Source organism: Pituophis catenifer, unplaced genomic scaffold (genome assembly GCF_029215685.1).
Source record: "Pituophis catenifer annectens isolate HBS135680 unplaced genomic scaffold, rPitCat1.0.hap2 SCAF_8, whole genome shotgun sequence".
NCBI classification, from domain to species: Eukaryota; Metazoa; Chordata; class Lepidosauria; order Squamata; family Colubridae; genus Pituophis; species Pituophis catenifer.
The window spans coordinates 1551633-1577199 of record NW_027256888.1 but is presented as its reverse complement, the minus strand read 5'-3'; the positions used below and the strand labels follow the sequence as shown (position 1 = coordinate 1577199).

The following is a 25567-nucleotide window of genomic DNA, read 5'->3' as shown; positions in this document are numbered from 1 at the left end:
GATCGGAAAGATCAAGGCTCTAAAAAAGCTGGTGCCACAATCTCACAACAGGCAGGATACCTTCCAAATGGCACAACGGTTTGCCATTTAAAGAAACAGCTAATTCAATCTTTCCTGTGCTCGGAGGACATATGGTGCCTTTCGGCGTTAAATTTCAATTTCTACATTTGAGCTCTTTTACTTATTCCCTTAATTGTGCTTTCCCCAGCTTTTTTCTTTCTTAAACAAAAAAAAAATCAGAGTGGGGTTTTTCCACTACCACCTCTCTCTAAACAAGAGAGAAAAGGTAGATAAAAGCCCAAAAATAATTAAACCCATGACAAATTTCAGGGAAGCATATGGGAAGGAGCTTATTGGCACCACGTAACTCCACCGTGTTCTCTACGTTGGTGCGTGAAACTTTATGGGTTTTTCTTGCCCTTTTCCAATTTAGGTATTTTGTCGGAAATGGGAGTATATGAGAAAATTTGCTGTCATGCTCCATCTGGTCAGTCATTTAGGTTCAATAGCTAATGTCAACCGAATTGTTTCTCACCAAGTGGTTCGGCACAGTTAAGTTTCTGTTTCGGTGAGACATTCAGGGGAGAAAATATATATTTCACTGTACAGGAGCCAGTCTTTACTGTTTCCAGATTTATGAGCTGAATCCTCTCCCATTTCAAGGTATTTTTAAGAAAATAAAGACGGAAAGATTCTCCTTCTATCTGCCTCATTAGCTTGGCTGTGTCTAAACAGCACTTCCAAAGTTTGCAGAGATTTCTTGTAGAAGAATCCCAGAGTGGCCATCCTTATAGGCTCTAAAACCTGGGGCAGTTTTAACTAAGAGTTGTAGAGTGTCTGTTTGTACGTTGGAGTGGTGTTTTGGGAGAAGAACAAGGAATTGGGGACAAAACCCGAGTGTTATGAAAAAAACAGCAAGGAACCATTAACAGGCCAGCTTGAGAAATGCAATACAAGATGAGGAGGAGGAGGAGGAGGAGGAGGAGAAGGAGAAGGAGAAGGAGAAGGAGAAGAAGAAGAAGAAGAAGAAGAAGAAGAAGAAGAAGAAGAAGAAGAAGAAGAAGAAGAAGAAGAAGAAGAAGAAGAAGAAGAAGAAGAAGAAGAAGAAGAAGAAGAAGAAGAAGAAGCTGAGTTTCATGTTTAATGAATAAAGTAAATAATAATAGCAGGAGGAAAATCGCTTGAGGGATATATATGCACAGATACATAGCTGGAGTCATAGGCTAAAAAAAGCTGAGCTTCGTCCTTACAACTGCTTACAATCTGCAGTAAAAGCAATTTATTTACTCAGGCCGTGTCCTTGACATTCCTGAGAGAGCTTTTGAGTCCTATTTTGAGTTCCTAGATAAAAAGGAAGAACAAGTAGAACCTCAGTGGCCACGGAATAACCCTGACACCGATAAGCCTTTGAACCCAGCAATAAAACGCCTGCTTCTTGAGTTTCTCCTTGGCCACCATCTAACTATTTTTATTTAATTGGCCTATCTTTAAACTCGTTCTCGGGATGACGGGTGGTTTAATAGCTGAGGAACGCTAAGAATAGTTCCATCTTCCACTTCTTTTCCCGGTATCTTAAAATGGTTAAAATATTCAGAATAAGAATTATCGCTTCCAAGTAAACATGCCAGTGAAAAGTTGAACAGGTGTCCCGGCCCAGAATAGAGCAGCTAAATAGTTAAATCCCTTGGAATACTGTGTCCAGTTTTGGTCGCCAAGATGGAAAAAAGATGTGGAGACTCTAGAAAGAGTGCAGAGAAGAGCAACAAAGATAATTAGGGAGGCTAAAATATATGAAGAACGGTTGCAGGAACTGGGTATGTCTAATTTAATGAAAAGAAGGACTAGGGGTGAAATAATAGCATTGTTTAAATATCTCAGGGGCTTCCACAAAGTAGAAGGAGTCAAGCTCTTCTCCAAAGCACCTGAAGGCAGGACAAGAAGCAACGGGTGGAAACTGATCAAGGAGAGAAGCAACTTAGAACTAAGGAGGAATTTCCTGACAGTGAGAACAATTCATCAGTGGAACAGAAGTTCCCTTCAGAAGTTGCGAATGCTCCAACACTGGAAATTTTTAAGATGAGATTAGACAACCATTAGTCTAAAATGATGTAAGGTTTCCTACCTGAGCAGGGGGTTGGACTAGAAGACCTCCAAGGTCCCTTCCCACTCTGTTATTCTGTTAAATCAAGTGGATGGATAGTCAAAGAATCTGAGGAACCGAAAAAGCATGTTTGATCATCTCATTGCTGAACATCTGTAGGGATTTAGGCAGTGACGGCTCCCACATCAATACTAAGATACGTTGCTTCTCAAAGGCCTACCTACCATTTTGGGCTAACTTATGTAGAAATTCTGTACCATTTCTTCTGACGAACAGGAAGAACGTCGTGTCATATATGTCGGTAGACTTGGATCTGGTGCTACGCGAACAGAACTGAGGGACCGGTTTGAAGTTTTCGGTGAAATTGAGGAGTGCACCCTGAATCTACAGGACGATGGGTAAAATTACTCTTCGTTTCCCCTTTGGTTCCCCCCAGAGAGGTGTGCATAGATTCTCCATCATGCAGATCAAGATTGTCCCAAAGATGCTTTGTTCGAAAGGCAACTGGGCTTTGTTTTTTCTCGAAGACGTTTCGCTTCTCATCCAAGAAGCTTCTTCAACTCTGACTGACTATAAATCCTTCCATTCTCCATCCTTCAGCCAGAACTGAAGAAGCTTCTTGGATGAGAAGCAAAATGTCTTCAAGGGAAAAACAAAGGAAAGTCCAGTTGCCTCGTGAAAAAGCACCACCCATTACTGATGCCTCTTAAGAGATCACAAAATCGGTAAAATTGTTCCCATTTTTTCCTACAGCCCTAATTTTTAGGGCATTCGCTGCTTTTCCATAGAATACCAGGGTTTCTTCTGAATGCATCAGGCTCTTTTTTTCTTTTGAAGATATTTCGCTTCTCATCCAAGAAGCTTCTTCAGCTCTGACAGGATATTGCATTTTGGGGGGAGGGGACCCAGAGATTTGAAAAATGGCCATAAAAATGCAATAATGTTCAAACTGTGATTTTCTCTTCTCTTTCCTCTCCAACCCATATTTATGAAGCTAGCTATAGATGAGATGTTTTGTTCCATCAATAAATATGTCAGGATTACTGTGAGGATTTGAAATGTGAAATTTATTTATTTATTCGGTCAATGACCAGCAACATAAAGTAATAAAGAGAGAGATAAACACAGGGAGAAGTGAGCACAATTATATATTGGCAACGGTAAAATAAATCAACTATGGTATATTCTAAACCTCTCTATTATAATAGTGCCATCTTTATTTATCTAACACTAACAAATCTCTGTTACTCCGTATTTGGTAAATCTAATATAACAAAAAGATACATTAAAATATTAAAATATACACTCACAATACATCCTCTAAGCAGGTGCGAGCATAAATATCCCACCAATTTTTCCTTTCTGGCACATGAACATTTTTAGAAATGTGTCAGTGAATCGTTTTTGCAACTGTGTTCTGTCATGGTTTATAGCCAGTTTGTGCGATTTTCTTACGTGAACTGGACAAGTATACGATCTACTTGTCTGTGGAGAGTCTCTGTCACCCAGGCCATGGTTGTCCCAAATGGACTTTTTCAAAAGGGAACAGGACTTCCTGAGAACTGAAGAAGCTTCTTGGATGAGAAGCGAAAGGTCTTCAAGAAAAGAAAAAAGGAAGTCCAGTTCCCTTTTGAAAAAGCACTTTTGGAACTGTATGATCTACTGTTATTTTTTTTCCTCTTTGAAAAATCTGCACTTTGATGATTTTTCAGTTCTGGCCTTGTTTGCATTAGTTTGAATAGCTTGCTCTTGAGCAGCCAAAATCAAGCCTTCAGTTTCTTTTTTAAGGGTTCTAGTTGTAAGCTATTGCCAGCTTTTATCCTTTATCCACCTTCCTCTCAATCTTTGGTAAATATTTACTATGTAATGTTTTGCCTTGCCAGCATTCTGTTCATGTTTTAATTACATTATTTCGATGTTCAATTTTGTTCGACTTGAAGTAAAAACCTTTCCCTTTATTTCTGTGGGGGAGGTATACCCTTACCAATATCTCTACAAGGTTGTAACGCCTTAATATTCTTATTCTTTTCAGAGATAGCTATGGATTCATCACTTACCGCTATACTTGCGATGCATTTGCTGCACTAGAAAATGGAAACACCCTACGCAGATGCAATGAACCTGCCTTTCAGCTATATTTCTGTGGACAGAGGCAATCCTGCAAGACTAACTATGCAGATCTCGGTACGATGTTTACTATTAGTGGAATGTAAGACTCCGTTTGGGTTTGCCAGAGCAGGGATCTCCAACCTTGGCAGCTTTGCTGGCTGGGGAATTCTGGGAGTTGAAGTCCGCCAGGTTTAAAGTTGCCAAGATTGGAGACCCCTGTGCTGCTCCTAAACCCCCCCCCCAAGATAACATATTTAAAAAATGTGCATGGTTCAGGAACAGAGTCAGTGGTGGGATTCAGCCAGTTCGGGCGAATCGGTAGTTAAATTGCTGGCAGGCCCCGCCCCTTCCAGGAGTCCCCACGTGCCCCATTTTGGCTCCCGGGTAAGTGCAGGGAGGCCTAATAGGCCCAAAATGGGGCCGGGGGGGCAGAGCCCCCCTGCGGCCTGTTTTCGCTTCCAGGAGGCTTCAGGAAGGCCTAGGCCCAAAATGGGGTGCGGGGGGGGTGTAGCCCTCCCCCACGGCCCGTTTTCGCTCCCAGGGGGGTACAGGAGGCCGAGTGCTGCATGTCACACCCTCTGGCTATGCCCACCATGGCCACGCCCACCCAGACGGTCCTTAGGGCAGAGAACCGGTTGTTAAATTATTTGAATCCCACCACTGAACAGGGTTATTGTTCCTTATCTAAGGATTGCGTAAAGATTTTTTTTAAAACATTAAAAAATGTATCCTCCCCGCCGCCAGATGCCCATTTTTATATTAGAGTCAAAGCAATATAATTCTCTTTCCAAAGTTGAGGAAAGATGCCATTATTAGCCTCTCTAATGATTCGGTTTGGTTCTGGGGAAATGGTCAAAATTAAGATCTTGGCATGCGTAATGCCAAGAACTTCTGCCTCTGTTTTGCACGCTGCGGGGAGCAAATCCACCGCGGTGTTTTTTCCCTAAGCCTCTTGACGTGTCCTCAGAGCTGCAATGATAACAGCAACTCTGCATTTGTTTATTAAAGCGAATATGCGATCCCTCACTGGCTAAAACAGATAGCTGTAAAGTTGCAGAAAAGCAGCGAGCTGCCTGCTCCGGAGATAGAAGCCGAGCGAAAAATCTCAACATTAACAAATCATTTGCTCCAACATTGGCTGATAAAAACCAGCAAAGACGGATGGAAGCCTTGACTTGACTTGACTTATCTTCCGCATTGATGAAGGCAGGAATGTTCCTAGTATCTCAAAACATCTAGGATATAAAATAAGTGGCTTGACAGCTGCTTGAGCATTATTCATTACTAAAAGTGGGCTCTTTTTAGCTCTCCAAGCCTCTTCACTGTGTTTTCTTCGCTGTTATACTAGAAATGATCAGGCCATCATTCCACGGGAAAATGTCTATGGATGTCAGGGGAAATTATCCAAATTCTGACTTGCAAGTTGCAGGGAATAAATAAATTAAACACGGAAGAGGAACAGGGGCCCTAGCTTACGGAGGAAAAAGCGTCATGACATATTCTAGAATCAACCCCAAACAGCTCATCACGCAAGGCAATTAATTTGTGGAATAATTAAAATATATTTTGTTCTCTGTAACATTTTTTAGAGAAACAACGTGGTTACTAGGACTGTCTCGGATGACATTAGAGTGTTATCCTGCTGTAATTGGCAATTCATCAAAGAGCTTATATAAAAATATAATGACCAACAAGAAATGACTTGCAAAAAGAGATTTTTTTCAATACAGCAGTCCAATAAGAGGATCCAAGAATATTGAGTAATGATTGCAGCCACTGAGACGTGTAAAATTAAAATTTAGTGTCTACACTAATTCTGCCTAGTGATGCGACAATATCCTGCTCCTATCACACTACCAATGCATGTCATTTGTGTGGGTGTAACTATTCCAGGGATCAGCAACCTGCGGCTCTGGAGCCATATGTGGCTCTTTCACCCCTCTACTGTGGCTCCCTGTCGCTCAAAATATGCGTCACAACCGCCAATGTGCGACACCTGCCGGCACATGATTTATTGAGCTATTCAACCCCCGGTAGGCCAACCATGGATAAATCCAAGAAAAGAAAAGTTTCAGAAGAAAACAGAAGGTTTAATTCAACTACATAAGCTAGTTTTGTGGCCGCTCAAGAAATAGTCAGGCACGGGAAGGGTTTTTGTGACTCCCGGTGTTTTTTTTTCTGTGGGAAACGGGTCCAAATGGCTCTTTTGAGTGTTTAAGGTTGCAGACCCCTGAACTATACAGATACTCCTCGACTTAACAACAGTTCATTTAGTGACTGTTTGAAGTTACAATGGCGCTGAAAAAAAGTCACTTAGGACCATGTTTCACGCTTACGACCGTTGCAGCATCCCCAGGGTCACGTGGTCCAAATTCAGACGCTTGGAAACTGACTTGTACTTATGACGGTTGCAGAGGCCCACGTGATTCCCCCTTTTGCGACTTTCCGACAAACAAAGTCAATGGGGAAGCCCAATTCACTTAACAACGGTGTTATTAATTTAACGAGTGATATACTTAGTTGTGGCCAGAAAGGTCATAAAATGAGTTAAAAGTCACCGAACAACTGTCTCGCTGAACGACAGAAATTGTGGCCATACATCAAGGACTACCTGCATTTCTAAAATGCCAGAAAAAGGAGCTTCCATCAGTAGAGATAATATTGGTTGAGCCTCCCAAAGGAAGAATAGGGTAAATCTGCATTGGTAATTCGCTTATATCCTTAGAAATGACAAAGTTGTGCAAACGAATTGCAAAGAATTGATCCATGAATCAGAATTTTATAAGTTTCAGACAAGTTCCCAATCCTAAATAAGAGATCTTGCGATGTTGGTCAACCTTATTAGCTCCTTGTTAACACAGAGCAAGTTTAGGTATTGTTATTCTCTTTAAAGTTTTATTGGTTGTTTAAAACCTTTATACTGGTTTGCATAATCATCAGGGCGTTATGTTTATAGTCCGGGAAAAGAAAGACATTCATTGTAATACTCCGTATATTTTCTTTTTCTTTTCTTTTTTCCTGTGGTCATGTGGAAATGTTTTCTTACTTTTTTTCCCCTCTTTTCTTTGTCATTTACCTTATCTTTAATTAGACAGTTCCATATCAGATAGTTTTCAATGAAATTAATTTGGTTTTCAACTGTCGTTTGTATTTTTATAACAATCAGCGAGAAAAATATACTGAAAATGCTTCGTGTTCCTCAGCTTATGACCGCATTCAAGCCCAAAATTTCCATTGTTAAGTAAGACATTTGTTCAACAAGTTTTGCCCCATTTTACGACCTTTCTCACCAGAGTTGTTAAGTGAATCTCTGCAGTTAACCTGGTTGTTAAGTGAATTTGTGATAACCCGGTTGTTAAGTGAATCCACTTTTCCCATTGACTTTGCTTGTCAGAAGGTCTCAAAAGGGGATCACGTGACCCCCAGGACATGCAACCGCCATAAATACGAATCACTTGCCAAGCATCTGTATTTGGATCACGTGACGATGGGGATATTGCAACAGTCGTAAGTGTGGAAAATGGTCATCAGCCACTTTTTTTCACGGCCGTCGTAACTTTGAACGGTCCCTAAATGGACTGTTGTACGTCGAAGACAGGAGTGGGTTCTACTTATCTTTACCACCGGTTCACAACGGGATCACATGCGAAGATCGCTGATGACGACATTTGGGGTGGTGAGCGGGGCCTCCCGCCGGTTTTACTACCGGTTCTTGCGAACCGGTCCGAACCGGGGGCAACCTACCACTGCTCAAAGACTACCTGTAGTATCAGCATTTTTCAAACTCGGCCGCTTTGAAATAACCGGACTTCAACTCCCAGAATTCCCCGACATGCTGACTAGGGAATTCTGGGAGTTGAAGTCCACCTGTCTTAAAGGGGCCGCGTTTGGAAAAAAAAAACCCCTGAGCTGGTACGGTCAGGTCGTAGGCAAGAGGGCGCATGAGTCTGGCTCAAGAAATTTATTTTTTTATCTTCTAGATTCAGACGATTTCGATCCTGCTTCTACTAAGAGCAAGTACGACTCGATGGATTTCGATAGTTTACTTAAAGAGGCGCAACGGAGCTTCCGAAGGTAACGTTCGGCGAGGCGTAGAAGAGCGGAAAGTTGCCGAAAAGCTCGCCAAGCAGCGTGGCCATTCAGTCGTAGCCCGTAAAGGAAGTCATCCTTCACACGTGCATCTCCTCCTCTGCGTTTCTCCCTTACAAAAAAAAAAGTGGTTTTACGTGGACACAAGTAGAGGCAGACGAAGAGCGGGAGTTTTCATAACCCCAGTGAAATCTATTTTTAAGTTTCGGTGCTGCTTTTCCAGGGTGTGCAGGAGGTGGTTGGGGTTTTGATAAGGGGCAGCAGTTCCATAGAGATCGAGTCCAAGGAAAACTTAGAAAATATGTACATAACGGTGCGGTGTTTTTTTTCCCCCCCGAACGGAGCAAACCGAACCTTTTAGCTGCTGGCATCTAAGATACACAACTGTGTTTGGGTGCTTTATTTTATTTTATTTCTTTTGTTTCGGTTTTTTTTATTATTTTTAAAGATTCCCGTAAAGCAAGCTTCTCACACTGGGTTGTTTTAATAGGATGACCATCTCAAAAAAGAGAACTTGCAGATACTGCAAAACCGATGGTCGGTTCCTGTGTTGTTGCCAGGGGAGAGGAAAAAAAAACAGTGGAAGGTTGAAAAAACATCGAGAGGATTTTAAATGTGTGCTGTTTTAATTGTGACTTCCATTTTGTGTGTGTGTGTCCAAAACAGAGTGATCAAGATCCTCCTTATTAACTATCAGCCTGTGGGATAGTTCTTTCCTTCCTTCCTTCCTTCCTTCCTTCCTTCCTTCCTTCCTTCCTTCCTTCCTTCCTTCCTTCCCTCCCTCCCTCCTTCCTTCCTTCCCTCCTTCCTCTCTCCCTCCCTCTTTTCTTCCTTCCTTCTTTCCTTTCTTTCATCTTCCTTCCTTCCTTCCTTCCTTCCTTCCTTCCTTCCTTCCTTCCTTCCTTCCTTCCTTCCTTCTTTCTTTCTTTCTTTCTTTCTTTCTTTCTTTCTTTTTTTCTTCCTTGATGAACCCACACGGTGTTACTCTACAAAACAGTTGCGGGTAACCTTCACGGAGGAAAAGAGAAAAGAATGTACCCAAATACATTTGAGAATGCAGTCAAGTATTTATACTTGTTCAAACGGAGTATTTTTATTTCGTGTACATAGCATATGAGAAAACAACGCACTTTCTCTCTCACTCACTGTTTCTTTTTTTTTTTTGTTAGAGCTATGCACTGTAAATGCCGCGTTCTTTTAAAAAAACGAAAAACAAAACTGCTGAATTTTTTCTTAATCGAGACTATTCAAATGTAATTATAACAAGGCGAAACAATATTGTACACTAACGTATTTAGAAAGCTGAACTTAACGCTTATCTATATTTGATTGTTAAAAGAAGAAGGAAAAAAAGTAAAGCGTGCAAGTGAATGTATGAATGTGTGCACTGGATGGGAAAATGCTGATGTTTTGCCATCTCGTTCTTCCTTTCTTTAATGATCAGGATTCAGCCAAAGTTAAGAATATTCAAAACCTCCCAAGCTACACAATTAGCAGAGGAATCTCTTAATGTTTTATCACTTTTACTGTAGGTCAGACAGTGGCAGCTTGCAATATGATTGTTATTTGTGCTGGTAATATTAAGGCAGGGATGTACCAGGTCACAATTATAGATTAGAGATTCAAAAAGCATCTTCTTCTTCTTCTTCTTCTTCTTCTTCTTCTTCTTCTTCTTCTTCTTCTTCTTCTTCTTCTTCTTCTTCTTCTTCTTCTTCTTCTTCTTCTTTGTCTTCCTCCTCCTCCTCCTCCTCCTCCTCCTCCTCCTCCTCTTCCTCTTCCTGTTCCTGTTCCTCTTCCTCTTCCTCTTCCTCTTCCTCTTCCTCTTCCTCTTCCTCTTCCTCTTCCTCTTCCTCTTCTTCTTCTTCTTCTTCTTCTTCTTCTTCTTCTTCTTCTTCTTCTTCTTCTTCTTCTTCTTCTTCTTCTTCTTCCCGTTTAGCTCTTGCAGATGGTAGAAGCTGTCTTCCCAACTAGAATGGGCTGGATTTGAGGATTAACTTCTGGAAAGCTGCATGATCCTAAAAATGTCAGATCAGAGCGGAGCAACCGAGAAGCGGGATTATTCTGAAGGAAAGAAGTTTTCTAGAACTTGTGTGTCAGGAAGTAACCTATACTTGCTATACACACATGTATTTATTCTCCAAATATTCATATTGGACGTGAAATTGGAGTCTTGCAACCTCTTAATGAAAGTTCTCAATAAAATATGCAGAACTCCAATCAAATATTTCTGGTCTGGCTTGCTGAAAACACATAGGATGCTTTTGTCTGGATTAGAATTGGGAACTGGGTGCCTCTAGTCTGATGAAAAGAAGGACTAGGGGAGACATGAGAGCAGTCTTCCAATATCTCAGGGGCTGCCCCAAAGAAGAGGGAGTCAAGCTATTCTCCAAAGCACCTGAGGGCAAGACAAGAAGCAACTGATGGAAACTAATCCAGGAGAGAAGCAACCCAGAACTAAGGAAAAATTTCCTGACAGTGAGGACAATTAATCAGTGGAACGACTTGCCTCAAGAAGTTCTGAATGCTCCAACACTGGAAGTTTTTAAGAAGAGATTTGACAGTCACTTATCTGAAATGTTATGGGGTTTCCTGCTTGAGCAGGGGGCTCGACTAGGAGACCTTCAAGGTTCCTTCCAAATCTTGATATTCTGTTATTCAGAATAAAAATGTGCTTTGAATCAGAAACACAGTCTGCTTAAAATAGAGAGCATTCTACAACTTCCCGGACTACTAATATCTTGACTTGAATTAGTGAAATCACTGGATGACGAAGCTCAAAGCGTTTCCTGAAGAAATACGACTAGTTATTTACAAGTGTCACTGAGGTTATTAGGAAAGTGATTTCCACCAATGCGGCTGGAGGATTTTCTAGAGGTGACATCTATGCATTCAGAGGCAGATGGCCGACCAACCTTGATACATTATCAAGGAGCCTAACTTGATATACGGCAAAGACCCCAATTTAGTAGCTTTGTTAACCGCTATTAGCAAGAAGCTCTTGAGAACCGAGATAAAATCTAGCAAGCAACAGAACAACTAACAAAGCAGGAGAAGAAACAATGGATGGAAACTCATCAAGGAGAGAAGCAACCTGGAATTAAGGAGAAACTTCCTAACTGTGAGGACAATCGACCAGTGGAATAGAAGTTGCCTTCAGAAGTTGTGGGTGCTCCATCACTGGAGGTTTTTAAGAAGATATTGGACAGCCACTTGTCTAAAATGGTAGAGGGTCTACTGCTTCAGCAGGGGGCTGGACTAGAAGACCTCCAAGGTCCCTTCCAGCTCTCTATTCTGATTGAGAAGCTTTGTTGTGGTTGGATTATTTGGTATCAGCCCAATAGATATAAGTGAGATAATTTAACACAAAGTTTGCAATGTAGCTTGGCTGAGTTTAACATTGCTCTCCTGTTTACACTCTCATTTAATGTAGTTTTTGGTGCAAATTTGTCTGGGAATTGGATTTATCTTAACTTTGCCTGGATCCTGACTTTTTTCAAATCTTAACCACCTAGGTATAATTAATATCTCTTTCCTTCCTTCCTTCCTTCCTTCCTTCCTTCCTTCCTTCCTTCCTTCCTTCCTTCCTTCCTTCCTTCCTTTTGCATATCTTTAGTGCTTTTATATACATAAAATTTATTAAAGTGTGGGGGTGGGTGGCAGATATTTCTCATTATTTTTTTTCTAGAAGATATCATTATTTTATTTACTGCTTCTTAAAGTGTAATCAAGATCAGTTTTTACTTTGTGTATTGATAGTTTCGAAACTAGAAGTCAGAAATCTTTATATATAAAAAAAAATATGCTTTCTTTTCACTGCTGTGACTTTGATTTGATAAAACAAATTGTTGTGGTACGGAGCACAGTTCTGCTTTTAAAATAATTCTGTGTTTCTGAACACACTTTTCTTGAAGCCAGTAATCTCTTCATTGGCAGCGTCCTATGATTTTAAATGTATACATCCTGTATAAACACTAATTTTCATTCCTTTGTTTACTGAAAGAGGCATATTTATCAGTTGTGATTAACTATTTATTATAAATTATGAGGTGACTAAAATAATAAAAAAAAGGCCAGTGGAAATTTTATACCTAAGATGCACACCCTATTGTAAGGTTGTTAAATGTATATTATGTTTTTTTTAAAAAATGTCTTTTTTTCCCCCCTTATGAAACAGTGGCTCTTTCCTTCCCCTTTATTATGATTTAGCTATGCACTATTATGGCCTTAGGAGCCCCCATAAATCTGTGGGAGCTTTCAGAATCGTAGAATCCATTTCTGGGCTGAACATAGTACAAAGCTGCTAAAATGAACGAATTTGTGCAGCCCGCCATCTCATTCACATCTTGTCTGTCCATGTCATCATTGTCCATTGCTTCACTGGATTTCAACTCCACACACACACACACCATTACAAGATGAGACTTCTTGTTACGTCTTCCCATTCATGGGGTTGAGACAGGTGTCATAGGACAGGTGGAGTCCACCTGCCCGAGATAGGGAGAGTCAATGAGGGTTTGGGGAAGGGGTTTCAAAGGATGAATGAGTTCCTTCAACATTAGGAAGACTTCAGGCACACATTTGTGTCCCCTTAAAATTGCCCGAGATCCCCCCAAACCAAAGAAATCCAAAAGTATGGCTCTACCTGTTAAATGTCTATGGAGATTCTCCATCATGCAGGTCAGGTGATTTTTCAAGAGGCAACTGGACTTTCCTTTGTTTTTCCTTGAAGACGTTTCGCTTCTCATCCAAGAAGCTTCTTCGCCTCTGACTGACTATCAGTCCTTCCGTTCTCCACCATTCAGCCAGAATGGAAGAAGCTTCTTGGATGAGAAGCAAAACGTCTTCAAGGAAAAACAAAGGAAAGTCCAGTTGCCTCTTGAAAAAGCACCATCCATTACAGATGCCTCTTAAGAGATCACAAAATTGGTAAAATAGTTCCCATTTTTCTTACAGCCCTAATTTTTTTAGGGCATTTGCTGCTTTTCCATAAAATGCCAGAATTTGAGTGCGTCAGGCACTAAGAAATGTATACTACTGATCTCTCACGGTTGGTCAAAATAAAAGAAGAAGTGTCTTCCGTAGGCATTTCTCTATCTGCTTATGCAGCAGAATTCATCCTTCAGGTATAATTATAGTATAATTAATGCTGAAAGATATGGGCTTGTTCAAACACAGCTCATAGATTTTTGTATCAAGATATTCATCCTCATGCACACAAAAATTATATATTTTACCTGGTGGCGCAGTGGTCAGACTGCAGTATTGCAGGCTAACTCTGCCTACTGTCTGGAGTTCGATCCTGACCGGCTCAAGGTTGACTTTGCCTTCCATCCTTCCGAGGTCGGTAAAAATGAGGACCCAGATTGTTGGGGGGGGCAATATGCTTCGAGAAGGCTGCAAAAGCGCTGTGAAGTGGTATATACGTCCAAGTGCTATTGCTCTTGTTAATACATTTTTGCAAGCAGTGAAAGAGGGAACACTTTATGAGTTGTGTGGTCAATTATGGCATCTTTGCACATCCGTAGAACAGGAAGAGATCTCTTCCCTGTAGTGCAGGACAAAGGAGAATTGGATCACGTGCATAAAGTTTTCCGCTTAGGTCTCTCGGGTTAAACTTTCTCATCTCAGTAGAAGAAACTGCACTGTGATTTGTAGAGGTTCAAAAGTTTGGGGAGATAGAGCCCATGCTAAGCAACCGAATGGCCTCCAGATACTTTAGACCAGAGATGGCGAACCTTTTCGGCACCAAGTGCCCAAACTGGGACATAGGTGCATGTGCGCGCCGGAGCACCGGAAACCCAAAGATCAGCTGGCCAGCGCATGCATCCCTGGTATTTTGCCTGTTTCTTGGGCCATTTTCAGGCCTTTTTTAGCCCCAAAACAGCCCGAAAAACAGCCTGAAAATGGCCCAGAAAACGACCTGAAAATAGCCCCAAAACAGCCAGAAAATGGCCTGAAAACAGCCCAAAAAGCAGGTTTTTGGCCGTTTTCAGGCCATTTTCTGGCGCTCTGGCACCTGTGAACGCACCAGAAACTAGAAAAGCAGCTGGGGACAGTGCACATGCCCACAGAGAGGGCATTGTTTGCCATAGATTCGCCGTCACGGCTTTAGACTATAATCCCCCCCCCCAAGTTTTTTGCCCCTCGTCATGTTGATTGGGCCTGATGTCCCTTGAAGGAGACCATCAAGATTTGGAGGTTATGAAATGGCCCCCACTCTGTATACAGGCAGAGCCTTTTCCTTCTGGGTATCTAGGGAGACTCTCCATCCTCCAGATCACGGAGGTCCCCAAAGGTCCTTTTTTTTTGTTCAAGAGGCAACTGGACTTTCTGTTTTGTTTTTTTTCCTTTGAAGATGTTTGCTTCTCATCCAAGAAGCTTCCTCCAGCTGAAGAAGCTTCTTGGACTTTAGCTGAGAAGTTTGACGTAAAAGAAGGTGCAATAATTCCCCCCCCCCCAAAAAAGCCACAAATTCCTTTGCTTGCACAGAGAGGACAGAAAAAGGAATCCGGAAAGCTTTAAGGATAGGAAAAATGGAGTTCCTCTGCTTCTTGGATAAGAAGCAAAATGTCTTCAAAGGAAAACGAGAGAGTCCAGTTGCCTCTTGAAAAAAGCACCTTTGGGACTTTTCCTTCTTGCTCCTTCCGATGGTCAGAGATAAAGGCAAGCATTTTTTAAGGAAAGGTCTTTCATACATGATGACCTGTCCTGCTTAGCCTTTCTCTGGAGCAAGGTCCAGGCTTCAGAAGAACCTGAATCAAAATACGTCCACCTCCATAGCTTTCCTCTCCTAGCCAAGTTCTGCCTTTCACGAGAAAGGAAGAGGAGAAAAAAAACCCATCTTGCTTTGGCCAAGCTGTGACGTGGCCTACTTTGTCCAAAGCAATCAACCTCTGAACATAAACTACGTGATTTGAAGTCAGAACCTCTGTTTCCCCCAAATGCCGTGGTGCATTTGGCTCCCAGGGGTGAGTGGGCTGAAATCACAGCAAATCCCATTTAATTTGGGGAAGATAAGATTGTCACGGTTCCTGTGTTCTTGTTTTTTTTCCTTCTGCCCTCCATTCAGAGAGGCTCTACTCTGATCAGGTAATATCTAGTAGAACCAAGCACCTTTGAAAGAATGGAAGGTTGGGAAGCAAAACTTTTTATGAGTCTGTGTGTAAAGGACAGGCAGCTCTTACAATTACAGGTACCCTGTTTCCCCCCAAAATAAGACCTCCCCTGATAATAAGCCCAATCCGGCTTTTGAGCGCATGGCAATAAGGCCAAGCGCTTATTTCAGGGTTCAAAAAAATATAAGACACGAGTTTATTTTCAGGGAAACACAGTAGCCCTTGACTTACAAACGGTTCGTTTAGTGGCCGTGCGAACTTGCGACGGAGAACTGAGAAAAAGGTGACTTCTGGCCGTCTTTTGCACTTACGACTGTTGTGGCATCCTCGTGGACACGTGGCCCAAATTGGCAACTGACTCATCCATTAGGACGAGTCCCAGGGTCACGTGATTCCCCCTTTTGCGAGGAAGGTCGTAAAATGGGACAAAAACTGGCCTAACAAATGTCTCCCTTGACAAACGGGAAACTTGGGCTGAGTCGTGGTCGTAAGTCGAGGCGCACCTATGAAAAGGGTGTTGAAATTCAGATTTCGGAAGGAGTTTGCTAGCAGTGGGACACATTTTCATTAAAAGGCATAAGCGGTTGTGAGCTGCAGCCCACTCCATCCGACGCATCGGCTGACGGAAGGTTGTGCTTTTTAATAAAATTAAACCCCAGTTGCTAGTCTTCCTTTGACTTTTGGTCGCCCTTTTTCTCCTCCTGCAAAAGAGACCGGGGGAATTCATTTTAAGCAGGGCTGCTAGGAACCGGAGTGCACTTAATTGCTGGTCGGTTGGCATTTATCGCTTTGTCGAAAATCAAAGCGTCCTCACCTGTCTCAATTCTCCTCTTTCCCTTTCTTTGAAGAATCTGAGAACTGATCGGTTACGGTGATCCGTGCAGCCAAATCTAATAACTCCCCTCATTCCATCACCAACATTTTTATGTTCTTGTTAGATCCCACTGTGTCTTGTTCTGTGTCCTGTGCTTGCTCTCTCTGCCTCATTTTGTCTTTGTATTTCGAAGTAGGTAGATAGCAATAATAATAACAATAATAATAATATGAATAATAATAATAACAATAAAAGAGAACTTTTTCACGAGTTCTGTTTGCATACTGTAGCACCCGATCTCTGCAGCTCTTGCCGTCAATTGCTTTGTAGGTTGAAGATACAGGTATTTTAACTTTTGATTGTGTGAATGCCAAACTAAACGTTTACAGCTTTTTTCTTTCTTTTTTTCTTTCCCTTTCTTTTTTCTTTTTCTTTCTTTCTTTCTGGATTTTGAGTGTCTTCTATTGTAATGGGGAGAAGAAAAAAAAAGCAATAAATTATTTTTTAAGAAACGAAGACTTAGTGTATCGTGTGTTCAAGAAATCAGTCCGCAATCAAAATATGGCCTTTTATAGATCGTATAATTTCTTTAAACCCTGGAAAGTTCAGAACAGAACCTCAGATTTTTCAGTAAAACAGGAACTGAGTTTACATGTAGCATTAATCTTATTATATGCCACACATGTGGAATATAGCTTGTTTAGTTTGCCATGCCAGGTAAATTCCACCACCATTACGATAATTTCTTCAACTAATCATCATTAAAAAGCAGTTCAATTCTAGCCACTTTCTACCTTTCCTGATTCCTCAGAGAAGAGTTTCCATCTAAAAATCCCTGGAAATGCTTCTCGGTTAGAAATGGGGTTGTTTTAATTCTGAATATCCAAAAATAAAAAAAAAATCTACATTTTCTCATGCACCCAAGTAACTGATTTTACAGACTTCTCTGCTTGTAAAAACAAGCCAGAGAAGTTTCAAGCAGTTTCTTAAGTCTTGACTGGTTTTTATTATTTTTTGGTCCTAAAAAGTGATTAAAAAATGGTTGCTAAAAAAGAAACAAACAAAAGCTGGCAGGAAGAGCCAACACTCCAGAAGAGAGGCTCAAGATACAGAAGGATCTTGACAGACTTTGGGCGCTATCTAACAAAATGAAATTCATCAATGAAAAAAGCAAGTTTCTACATTTAGGGAAGAAAAACAAAATGCACAGGTACAGTATATGTGGTACCTTGCTCAATAGTAGTAACTGTGAGAGGGATCTTGGAGTCCTAGTGGACAACCATTTAGACATGAGCCAGCCGTGTGCAGCAGCTGCCAAAAAAGCCAACACAGTTCTAGGCTGCATAAACAGAGGGATAGAATCAAGATCATGTAAAGTGTTAATACCACTTTATAAGGCCTTGATAAGGCCACACTTGGAATTCTGCATCCAGTTTTGGTCGCCACGATGTAAAAAAGATGTTGAGACTCTAGAAAGAGCGCAGAGAAGAGCAACAAAGATGATGAGGGGACTGGAGGATAAAACATATGATGAACGGTTGCAGGAATTGGGTACGTCTAGTTTAATGACAAGAAGGACTAGGGGAGACATGATAGCAGCCTTCCAATATCTCAGGGGTTGCCACAAAGAAGAGGGAGTCAAACTATTCTCCAAAGCCCCTGAGGGCAGGACAAGAAGCAATGGGTGGAAACTCATCAAGGAGAGAAGCAACCTAGAACTAAGGAGAAATTTCCTGACAGTGAGAACAATTAACCAGTGGAATGACCTGCCTTTAGAAGTTATGGGTGCTCCAACACTGGAAATGTTTAAGAAGATGTTGGATAACCATTTGCCTGAAGTTGTGTAGGGTTTCCTGCCTGGGCAGGGAGTTGGACTAGAAGACCTCCAAGGTCCCTTCCAACTTTGTTATTCTATTCTATTCTAAAAAAAAACAGATACGGTACTGATATTTGCCTTTCAAAAAAATATAATAATAAAGGGATTTTTCCCCCCCCCATCTAGGATGGCAGGCATGAAAAACACGAGTATTTTTACTACGTCTTTCAGACATCCCCGGGTCAAAAGCCTTCTTTCTTCCCAAACCTCCTTCAAATTATCACACGTTGCATTTCACATTTCCAAATTGCAGCATGGTTCCCTGTGTCTTTTAGGTGAGAGCCTTGGAAGTTTGCTGGTACAATGAGGTGAGTATGGCATCTGCCAGGAGGACTAGCAATAGCACTTAGACTTATATACTACCTCACAGTATTTTTACAGCACTCTCTGAGTGGTTTACAGAGTCAGCCTATTGCTCCCAACAATCTGGGTCCTCATTTTACCGACCTCGGAAGGATGGAAGGCGGAGTCAACCTTGAGCCGGTCAGGATCGAACTGCTAGCAGTGGGCAGAGTTAGCCTGCAATGCTGCATTCTATCCACTGCGCCACCATGGAAAGAAGGAAGGAAGGAAAGGAAAGGAAAAGGAAAGGAAAGGAAAGAAAAAGGAAAGGAAAGGAAAGGGAGAGGGAGAGGGAGAGGGAGGGAGGGAGGGAGGTCTAGCAGTAGCACTTAGACTTATATATTGCCTCACGGTGTTTTTACAGCCCTCTCTAAGCAGTTCACAGAGTCATCCTCTTGCCCCCTACAATCTGGGTCCTCATTTTACCCACCTCGGAAGGATGGAAGGCTGAGTCAACCTTGAGCCGGTCAGGATCGAACTGCTAGCAGTGGGCAGAGTTAGCCTGCAATTCTGCATTCTATCCACTGCGCCACCAAGGAAGGAAGGAAGGACGGAAGGCTGAGTCAATCTTGAGCCTGGTGAGATTTGAACTGCCGAATTGCAGGCAACCGGCAGTCAGCAGAAGTAGCCTGCAGTACTGCACCCTAACCACTGCGCCACCGCGGCTCATAAGAGAGCCAAGATTAACAAACCATCACCACTATAACCAAACCGTGCCTTCCTACTGCACAAAAGTCTAGTGACTAAGTGAAGGGCCACCCCTTCCAATGGAGGATAAAAATAGTAGGAATTGGTCCCAAATAGCTATAAACCACTAAACATTTGCGAGCAGAAATTGTAAGGCAGGAAACAGTCATTTCTGCCATTGTAGCAATGGAGGAATTTGGGACAGTTTGGGGGAAGGGGAGAGAAATAAAATGAAACCATGATATCCCTTTAGAGATGAGCTTCCAATAGGCAAATGATTATCTCTCCCCTTTTGGGGATAGCCGTAATGAGTTACTGTAGTAGAAATCCGATCTATAAATGACCTAGAATAACTGTGTAATATGATGACTCTAAATTTGTCTCTATGTGACCAGCATTTTCAATAAAGTTAAACCACTGATTTGCTGCAACTCCTAGGAAATATACTACAGGGAGGGGGGAAAAATGCTGCAACAGGAAGGCTAAGCTATCCAGGCAGACGGATTGGGTATTTCTGCCATCTTTGTCCTCTATGCCATGATGAGATTTTCTTCAAGACTCACCGTAGGACAATTACCTGTAATTTCCCCCTCCTTTTATTATCTTTTTAAGTGCAACGTTCATCAGACTTGCAGTACAAAATAAAGGGAATCAAATGTTTCAATCTTATCTCCTTCTTCAACCTAGAACTAAGGAGAAATTTCCTGACAGCGAGAACAATTCATCCGTGGAACGACTTGCCTCCAGAAGTCATGGATGCTCCAACACTGGAAGGTTTTAAGAAGAGATTGGACAACCACTTGTCTGACATAAAATAGGGCTTCCTCCCTGCCTGAGCAAAGGGGTTGGACTAGAAGACCTCCCAGGTCCCTTCCTCTTATTCTGTTACTCAAAATGTAAAATCTGTATTCTATGCCCATCATGCAAAGACAAAATGTTTCCAAAAGGCATCTGGACATTCTTGCTTTTTGTTTTTCTTTGAAAATGTTTTGCTTCTCATACCAGAAGCTTCTTGGATTGAAGAAGCTTGGATGAGAAGCAAAACAGTTACAAGGAAAAAACCCCAAAAATAGCCATTTGTGGAAAAGAAAACAACTTTGGAACAAATCAGTAGTGGAATTCAAATTTTTTTATTACCATTTCTGTGAGCGTGGCTTGGTGTGGCTTGGTGGGTGTGGCAGGAGAAGGATACTGCAAAATCCCCATTCCCACCCCATTCCAGGGGAAGGATATTGCAAAATCCCCATTGCCACCCCGCTCCTGGGAAAAAGATACTGCAAAATCCTCATTCCCACCCCACTCCTGGGGGAAGGATATTGCAAAATCTCCATTCCCTACCCACTTTGGGGCCAGCCAGAGGTAGTATTTGCTGGTTCTCCAAACTACTCAAAATTTCCACTACTGGTTCTTCAGAACCTGTCAGAACCTGCTGGATTTCATCCGTGGAACAAATATAGAAAAAAATAGGGATTTCCCTAAGCAGAATATTTCCAACAAAAATTGGTAGAATCTCTACTTCCATTAGAAAGTGTCCTAAAATTTTCTCCTTTGATATGTAGGATGCCTATTTGTAAGCAAAATGAAACAGACAAGCTCAGAGAGCACCAAGGAGCCCTCATTTCAACCCTGAGTTACAGATATTCTCCTTTATTGTGGGCAAATAGCTTGATTATTATTTCATAAATGGCTCGAGTCAATGGTGCACATTTCCTTGTTGCAGAATTTGAATTACCTCGACACAGTTATGTATGTTCAGCCACCTCTGGGTTAGAGTTCTTAATTTTACCTTTCTTTAATGCAGCATTTACTCCTTACTGGTTTGAAGGAGCAAAGAAATGACTAAGAGTTAACCTTGGCTGATCTTGAATACTAAGCAGTCTTGGACCCGGTTAATCCTAGAAAAGGAAAAGATTACTGCGTGTCTCTTATTATTCTCAAAGCGACTGGCATGGCATCTCCAGAAGATGCCATTCATTCATTCATCATCTTAATAATATTTACAAAGTCATTGGGGTTACTTGCCCAAGTGATAACATCATTCTGTTGCTGGGCTCAGGGAGATTAGACCCTTTCCCTTGAAATGGAAAATCCCAGAAAAATCCCAGGATTTAGGCTAGAGCGAGAAGTGCAAAATGAAAGGAAGCCACCATTGTGGCAGAGGGTAATAGCAAGTCACTTTTGTAGGCTTGCCAAGAAGGTGACATGGATTCAAGTCAATCAGAATAGAGTTGGAAGGGTCCTTGGAGGTCTTCTAGTCCACCCCTGACCCGATAACATTTCAGATACATGGTTGCCCAATCTCTTCTTTAAAAACCCCGAGTGATGAAGTCAGTTGAGCCTGACTAATAAGGAGGTGGAAAGGTGAAGGTTACGTTCAAATTGAAGTTCAAACTTAAATTTATTTAAAGTTATAAATTAGCACCGCGACTTCGCCTGGGTGTTTTTTTAGGAGCTTTAATATGCCATTCTGAAATGGGAGGCTATACTAAGGAGCTGTATGTGCTTTCTCCTGATAATGCGCCTCTTCCGAAACTTTTGATGCCATCTGGTTGTGTGGCTTCATCCATTTCCTTGTGAATTGTAAAGGGACGGAGAACTGACCTCGAGGAAGAGATGAAAAGGACATTAAGGGAAGAAGGAAGGTGGGTTGGAGAAAATGCCATATCATCTTGGAATAAGGTAAAGGTAAAGGTTCCCCTCGCACATATGTGCTAGTCATTCCCGACTCTAGGGGGCGGTGCTCATCTCCGTTTCAAAGCCGAAGAGCCAGTGCTGTCTGAAGGCGTCTCCGTGGTCATGTGGCCGGCAGGACTCAATGCCAAAGGCGCACGGAAGCTGTTACCTTCCCACCAAAGTGGTCCCTATTTTTCTACTTGCATTTTTTACCTGCTTTTGAACTGCTAGGTTGGCAGAAGCTGGGACAAGTAACGGGAGCTCACCCCGTTATGCGGCACTCGGGATTCGAACCTCTGAACTGCCAACCTTTCGATCGACAAGCTCAGCGTCTTAGCCCCTGAGCCACCGCGTCCCTCATCTTGAAATAGAGGGAAGCTAAGTACAAGATGGGACGGGGAGAAACTCTGGCAGGATTTCAAGATTCGGTTATTCTATCTTACTATGGGATACCACATTTCTGGAAGGTCTGATTTTTCCACCTGGTCTAGTACGAAGAGCTAAAATGGACATCATTGTCCTTGCAATGCAGAACGCAGGAAATGAAGCAATCCAGAATTTGCAAGTCCCTTATCTCCCCCCCCTCCCGCCTCTCATTATACCCTATTTTCATCCCGATCGAATTTTCTGGCATTGGCAGCGGCACAAGTATGCAGGAATAACCTTGACCAAAGCATGGAGGTGGGGAAACAGCCCTTTAGCCCTGGGAAAGGGGAAAGCGTGAGAAAAACAACAACTCCAAATAACACTTCCCTGATCCTGTTGGGTATAAGGATTGGGGTGGGGGAGGGGGAAATCTGTTGGACTTTCATCTTTCTGTTATTATAATCTACAACAATCAAGCAGTATTTTTAGGGTTCTTATAAGATCTCTTCCCCTGTGATGGGCTAACGGCAGCTTATCACTTATTTGGCATCTGCCAAAAAAGATAAGACATTAGATACCGATACAGATTAACAGAGTTGGAAGGGACATTAGAGGTCATCTAGTCCAACCCCCTGCCCAAGCAGACCCTACACCATTTCTGACAGATGGCAGTCTGGTCTCTTCTTGAAAGCTTCCAGTGATGGAGCTCCCATAACTTCCGAAGGCAACTTCTGTTCTATTAGTTGATTGTTCTCACTGTCAGAAAATTTCTCCTTATTCCCAAATTGAATCTCTCCTTGATCAGTTTCCATCCATTATTCCTTGTCTGGCTTTCAGATGCTTTGGAAAACTACCTCCTCTCTGTGGCAGCCCCTCAAATATTGGAAGACTGCTATGATGTCTCCCTTGGTCCTCTTCTCTTCACTAGACTAGCCATGCCCAGTTCCTGCAACCGTTCATTGTATGTTTTAGCCTCCAGTCCCCTCATAATCTTGGTTGCTCTTCTCTGCACTCTTTCTAGAGTCTCAACATCTTTTTTATAGTGTGGTGACCAAAACTGGATTCAGCATTCTAGGTGTGGTCTTACTAGGGCTTTATAGAATAATATTATGACCTCACTTGATCTTGATTGTATCTCTCTGTTAATGCAATTTAGGATTGCATTGGCTTTTTTGGCTGCCACCGCACACTGCTAGCTCATATTTAACTAGTTGTCCACTAAGACTCCAAGATCCCTCTCCGAGTTACTGCTATTAAGCCTGGTTTCACCCAATCTATATGTATACTCTGTAATTAAGAAGAGAAAATCTAGGTGCAATTGGCATAGGCAAGTTTTTGATTCCATGTAGTTTTTGCAATGCTCATTTTCATAGACATTCTGGATGAAGCTCAAAGATAACTTCGTTTTACCAGGATGATGCTTTACAAATAGTAGAAACTCTCGTAGCATGAGATGAAGGAAGGATGGCATGCAGTCAACGTAGAGGTGGACAAAGGGAAGCTTGAATCAACAGTGTGCTTCAATATATCATAACTACAATTCTGATCACTTCCTTCCCTGAAACAGAAGATACACATGCTCAACAAAGCTCTATCAAATGTCCCTTTTAGAAAATATAGTGCTTGGAAGAAAGTTTCCTATAGAAGAGAATATTTGTAGCCCAGGCTTGAACTGTGAAGTCCTTGATGCTCTCTGAGCTTGGCAAATGTCTCTTGCAGACGTTTCATTACCAAAACAGGTAACATTATCAGTGCTAGTAGGGTTTGCTCTCATTTTATATACTAGTGACTTGCCCTGTTAGTCTTGGTAGGTGTGCTCTTGATGGTTCCTTAATTGGGCTCTTGTTAAGAAATTTTCCTTTTGGGTAAAAAGTATAATATTACAATTCTTGAAAAATATTCCCAATTCTTCATGAAATGAAAAACCAGTCTTGGAATGGTAAGCCTATTGGAAAAAGTCAGTGACATAACTCTGGGTCGACAGACTTTAAAGATTGAAAGAATGCTTTGGCTCAAACTCAGTGCCCAAGTCTCATGAAGGAGAAGGGAGACTGTCTTAACCAAATGTTAACATGGTGAAAATAGTTTGATAGATGATAGATAGATAGATAGATAGATAGATAGATAGATAGATAGATAATAGATGGATAGATAGATGAGATAGGTAGATAGAGATAGATAGATAGATAGATAGATAGATAGATAGATAGATAGATGATAGATAGATGGATGGATAGATGATCGATATATAGATAGATGATAGAGAGATAATGATTAGAGAGAGATGATAGATAGATAGATAGATAGATAGATAGATAGATAGATAGATAATGATGATTAGATAGATAGAGATAGATGATAGATGATAGATAGATAATAGATGATGGATGGATGGATAGATAGATATAGAGTTAGATAGATAGATAGATAGATAATAGATGATGGATAGATAGATAGATAGATAGATAGATAGATAGATGATAGATAGATAGATAGATAGATAGAGATAGAGTTAGATAGATAGATAGATAGATAGATAGATAGATAGATGATAGATAGATAGATAGATAGATAGATAGATAGAGATAGAGTTAGATAGATAGATAGATAGATAGATAGAGATAGAGTTAGATAGATAGATAGATAGATAGATAGATAGATGATAGATAGATAGATAGATAGATAGATAGATAGATAGAGATAGAGTTAGATAGATAGATAGATAGATAGATAGATAGATAGAGATAGAGTTAGTTAGATAGATAGATAGATAGATAGATAGATAGATAGATGATAGATAGATAGATAGATAGATAGATAGATAGATAGAGATAGAGATAGATAGATAGATAGATAGATAGATAGATAGATAGATAGATATAGAGTTAGATAGATAGATAGATAGATAGATAGATAGATAGAGATAGAGTTAGATAGATAGATAGATAGATAGATAGATAGATAGATAGATAGAGATAGAGTTAGATAGATAGATAGATAGATAGATAGATAGATAGAGATAGAGTTAGATAGATAGATAGATAGATAGATAGATAGAGATAGAGATAGATAGATAGATAGATAGATAGATAGATAGATAGATAGATAGAGATAGAGTTAGATAGATAGATAGATAGATAATAGATGATGGATAGATAGATAGATAGATAGATAGATAGATAGATAGATAGATTGATTGATTGATTAGCCTATAGGCCATATCAAAGACAAGGTTCAAACACATATCACCAATAAAACCCTATACAAACAATTTAAAATAAGAGTAGGGTAAAATACAATAGTTATAGGATAAGATACAATATAAATTAATACATAAATATGTAAAATAGAATAAAATGACAAAATTATATCTCGGTGTCACCCTTACAATCTAC

The 25567-nt window shown here is 41.1% G+C and overlaps 1 protein-coding gene across 1 annotated transcript in view; it reads left to right on the top strand.

The window, feature by feature from the left end:
- The window catches only part of PPARGC1A (PPARG coactivator 1 alpha), a 147401-nt gene that overhangs the window by 107366 nt on the left and 14468 nt on the right, over positions 1 to 25567 (top strand). Inside the window, exons 11-13 of the mRNA XM_070948540.1 lie at positions 2378 to 2499; positions 4134 to 4285; positions 8191 to 8284. Coding sequence (XP_070804641.1) covers positions 2378 to 2499; positions 4134 to 4285; positions 8191 to 8284 — 368 coding nt within the window. The remainder of the gene's footprint in view (positions 1 to 2377; positions 2500 to 4133; positions 4286 to 8190; positions 8285 to 25567) is intronic.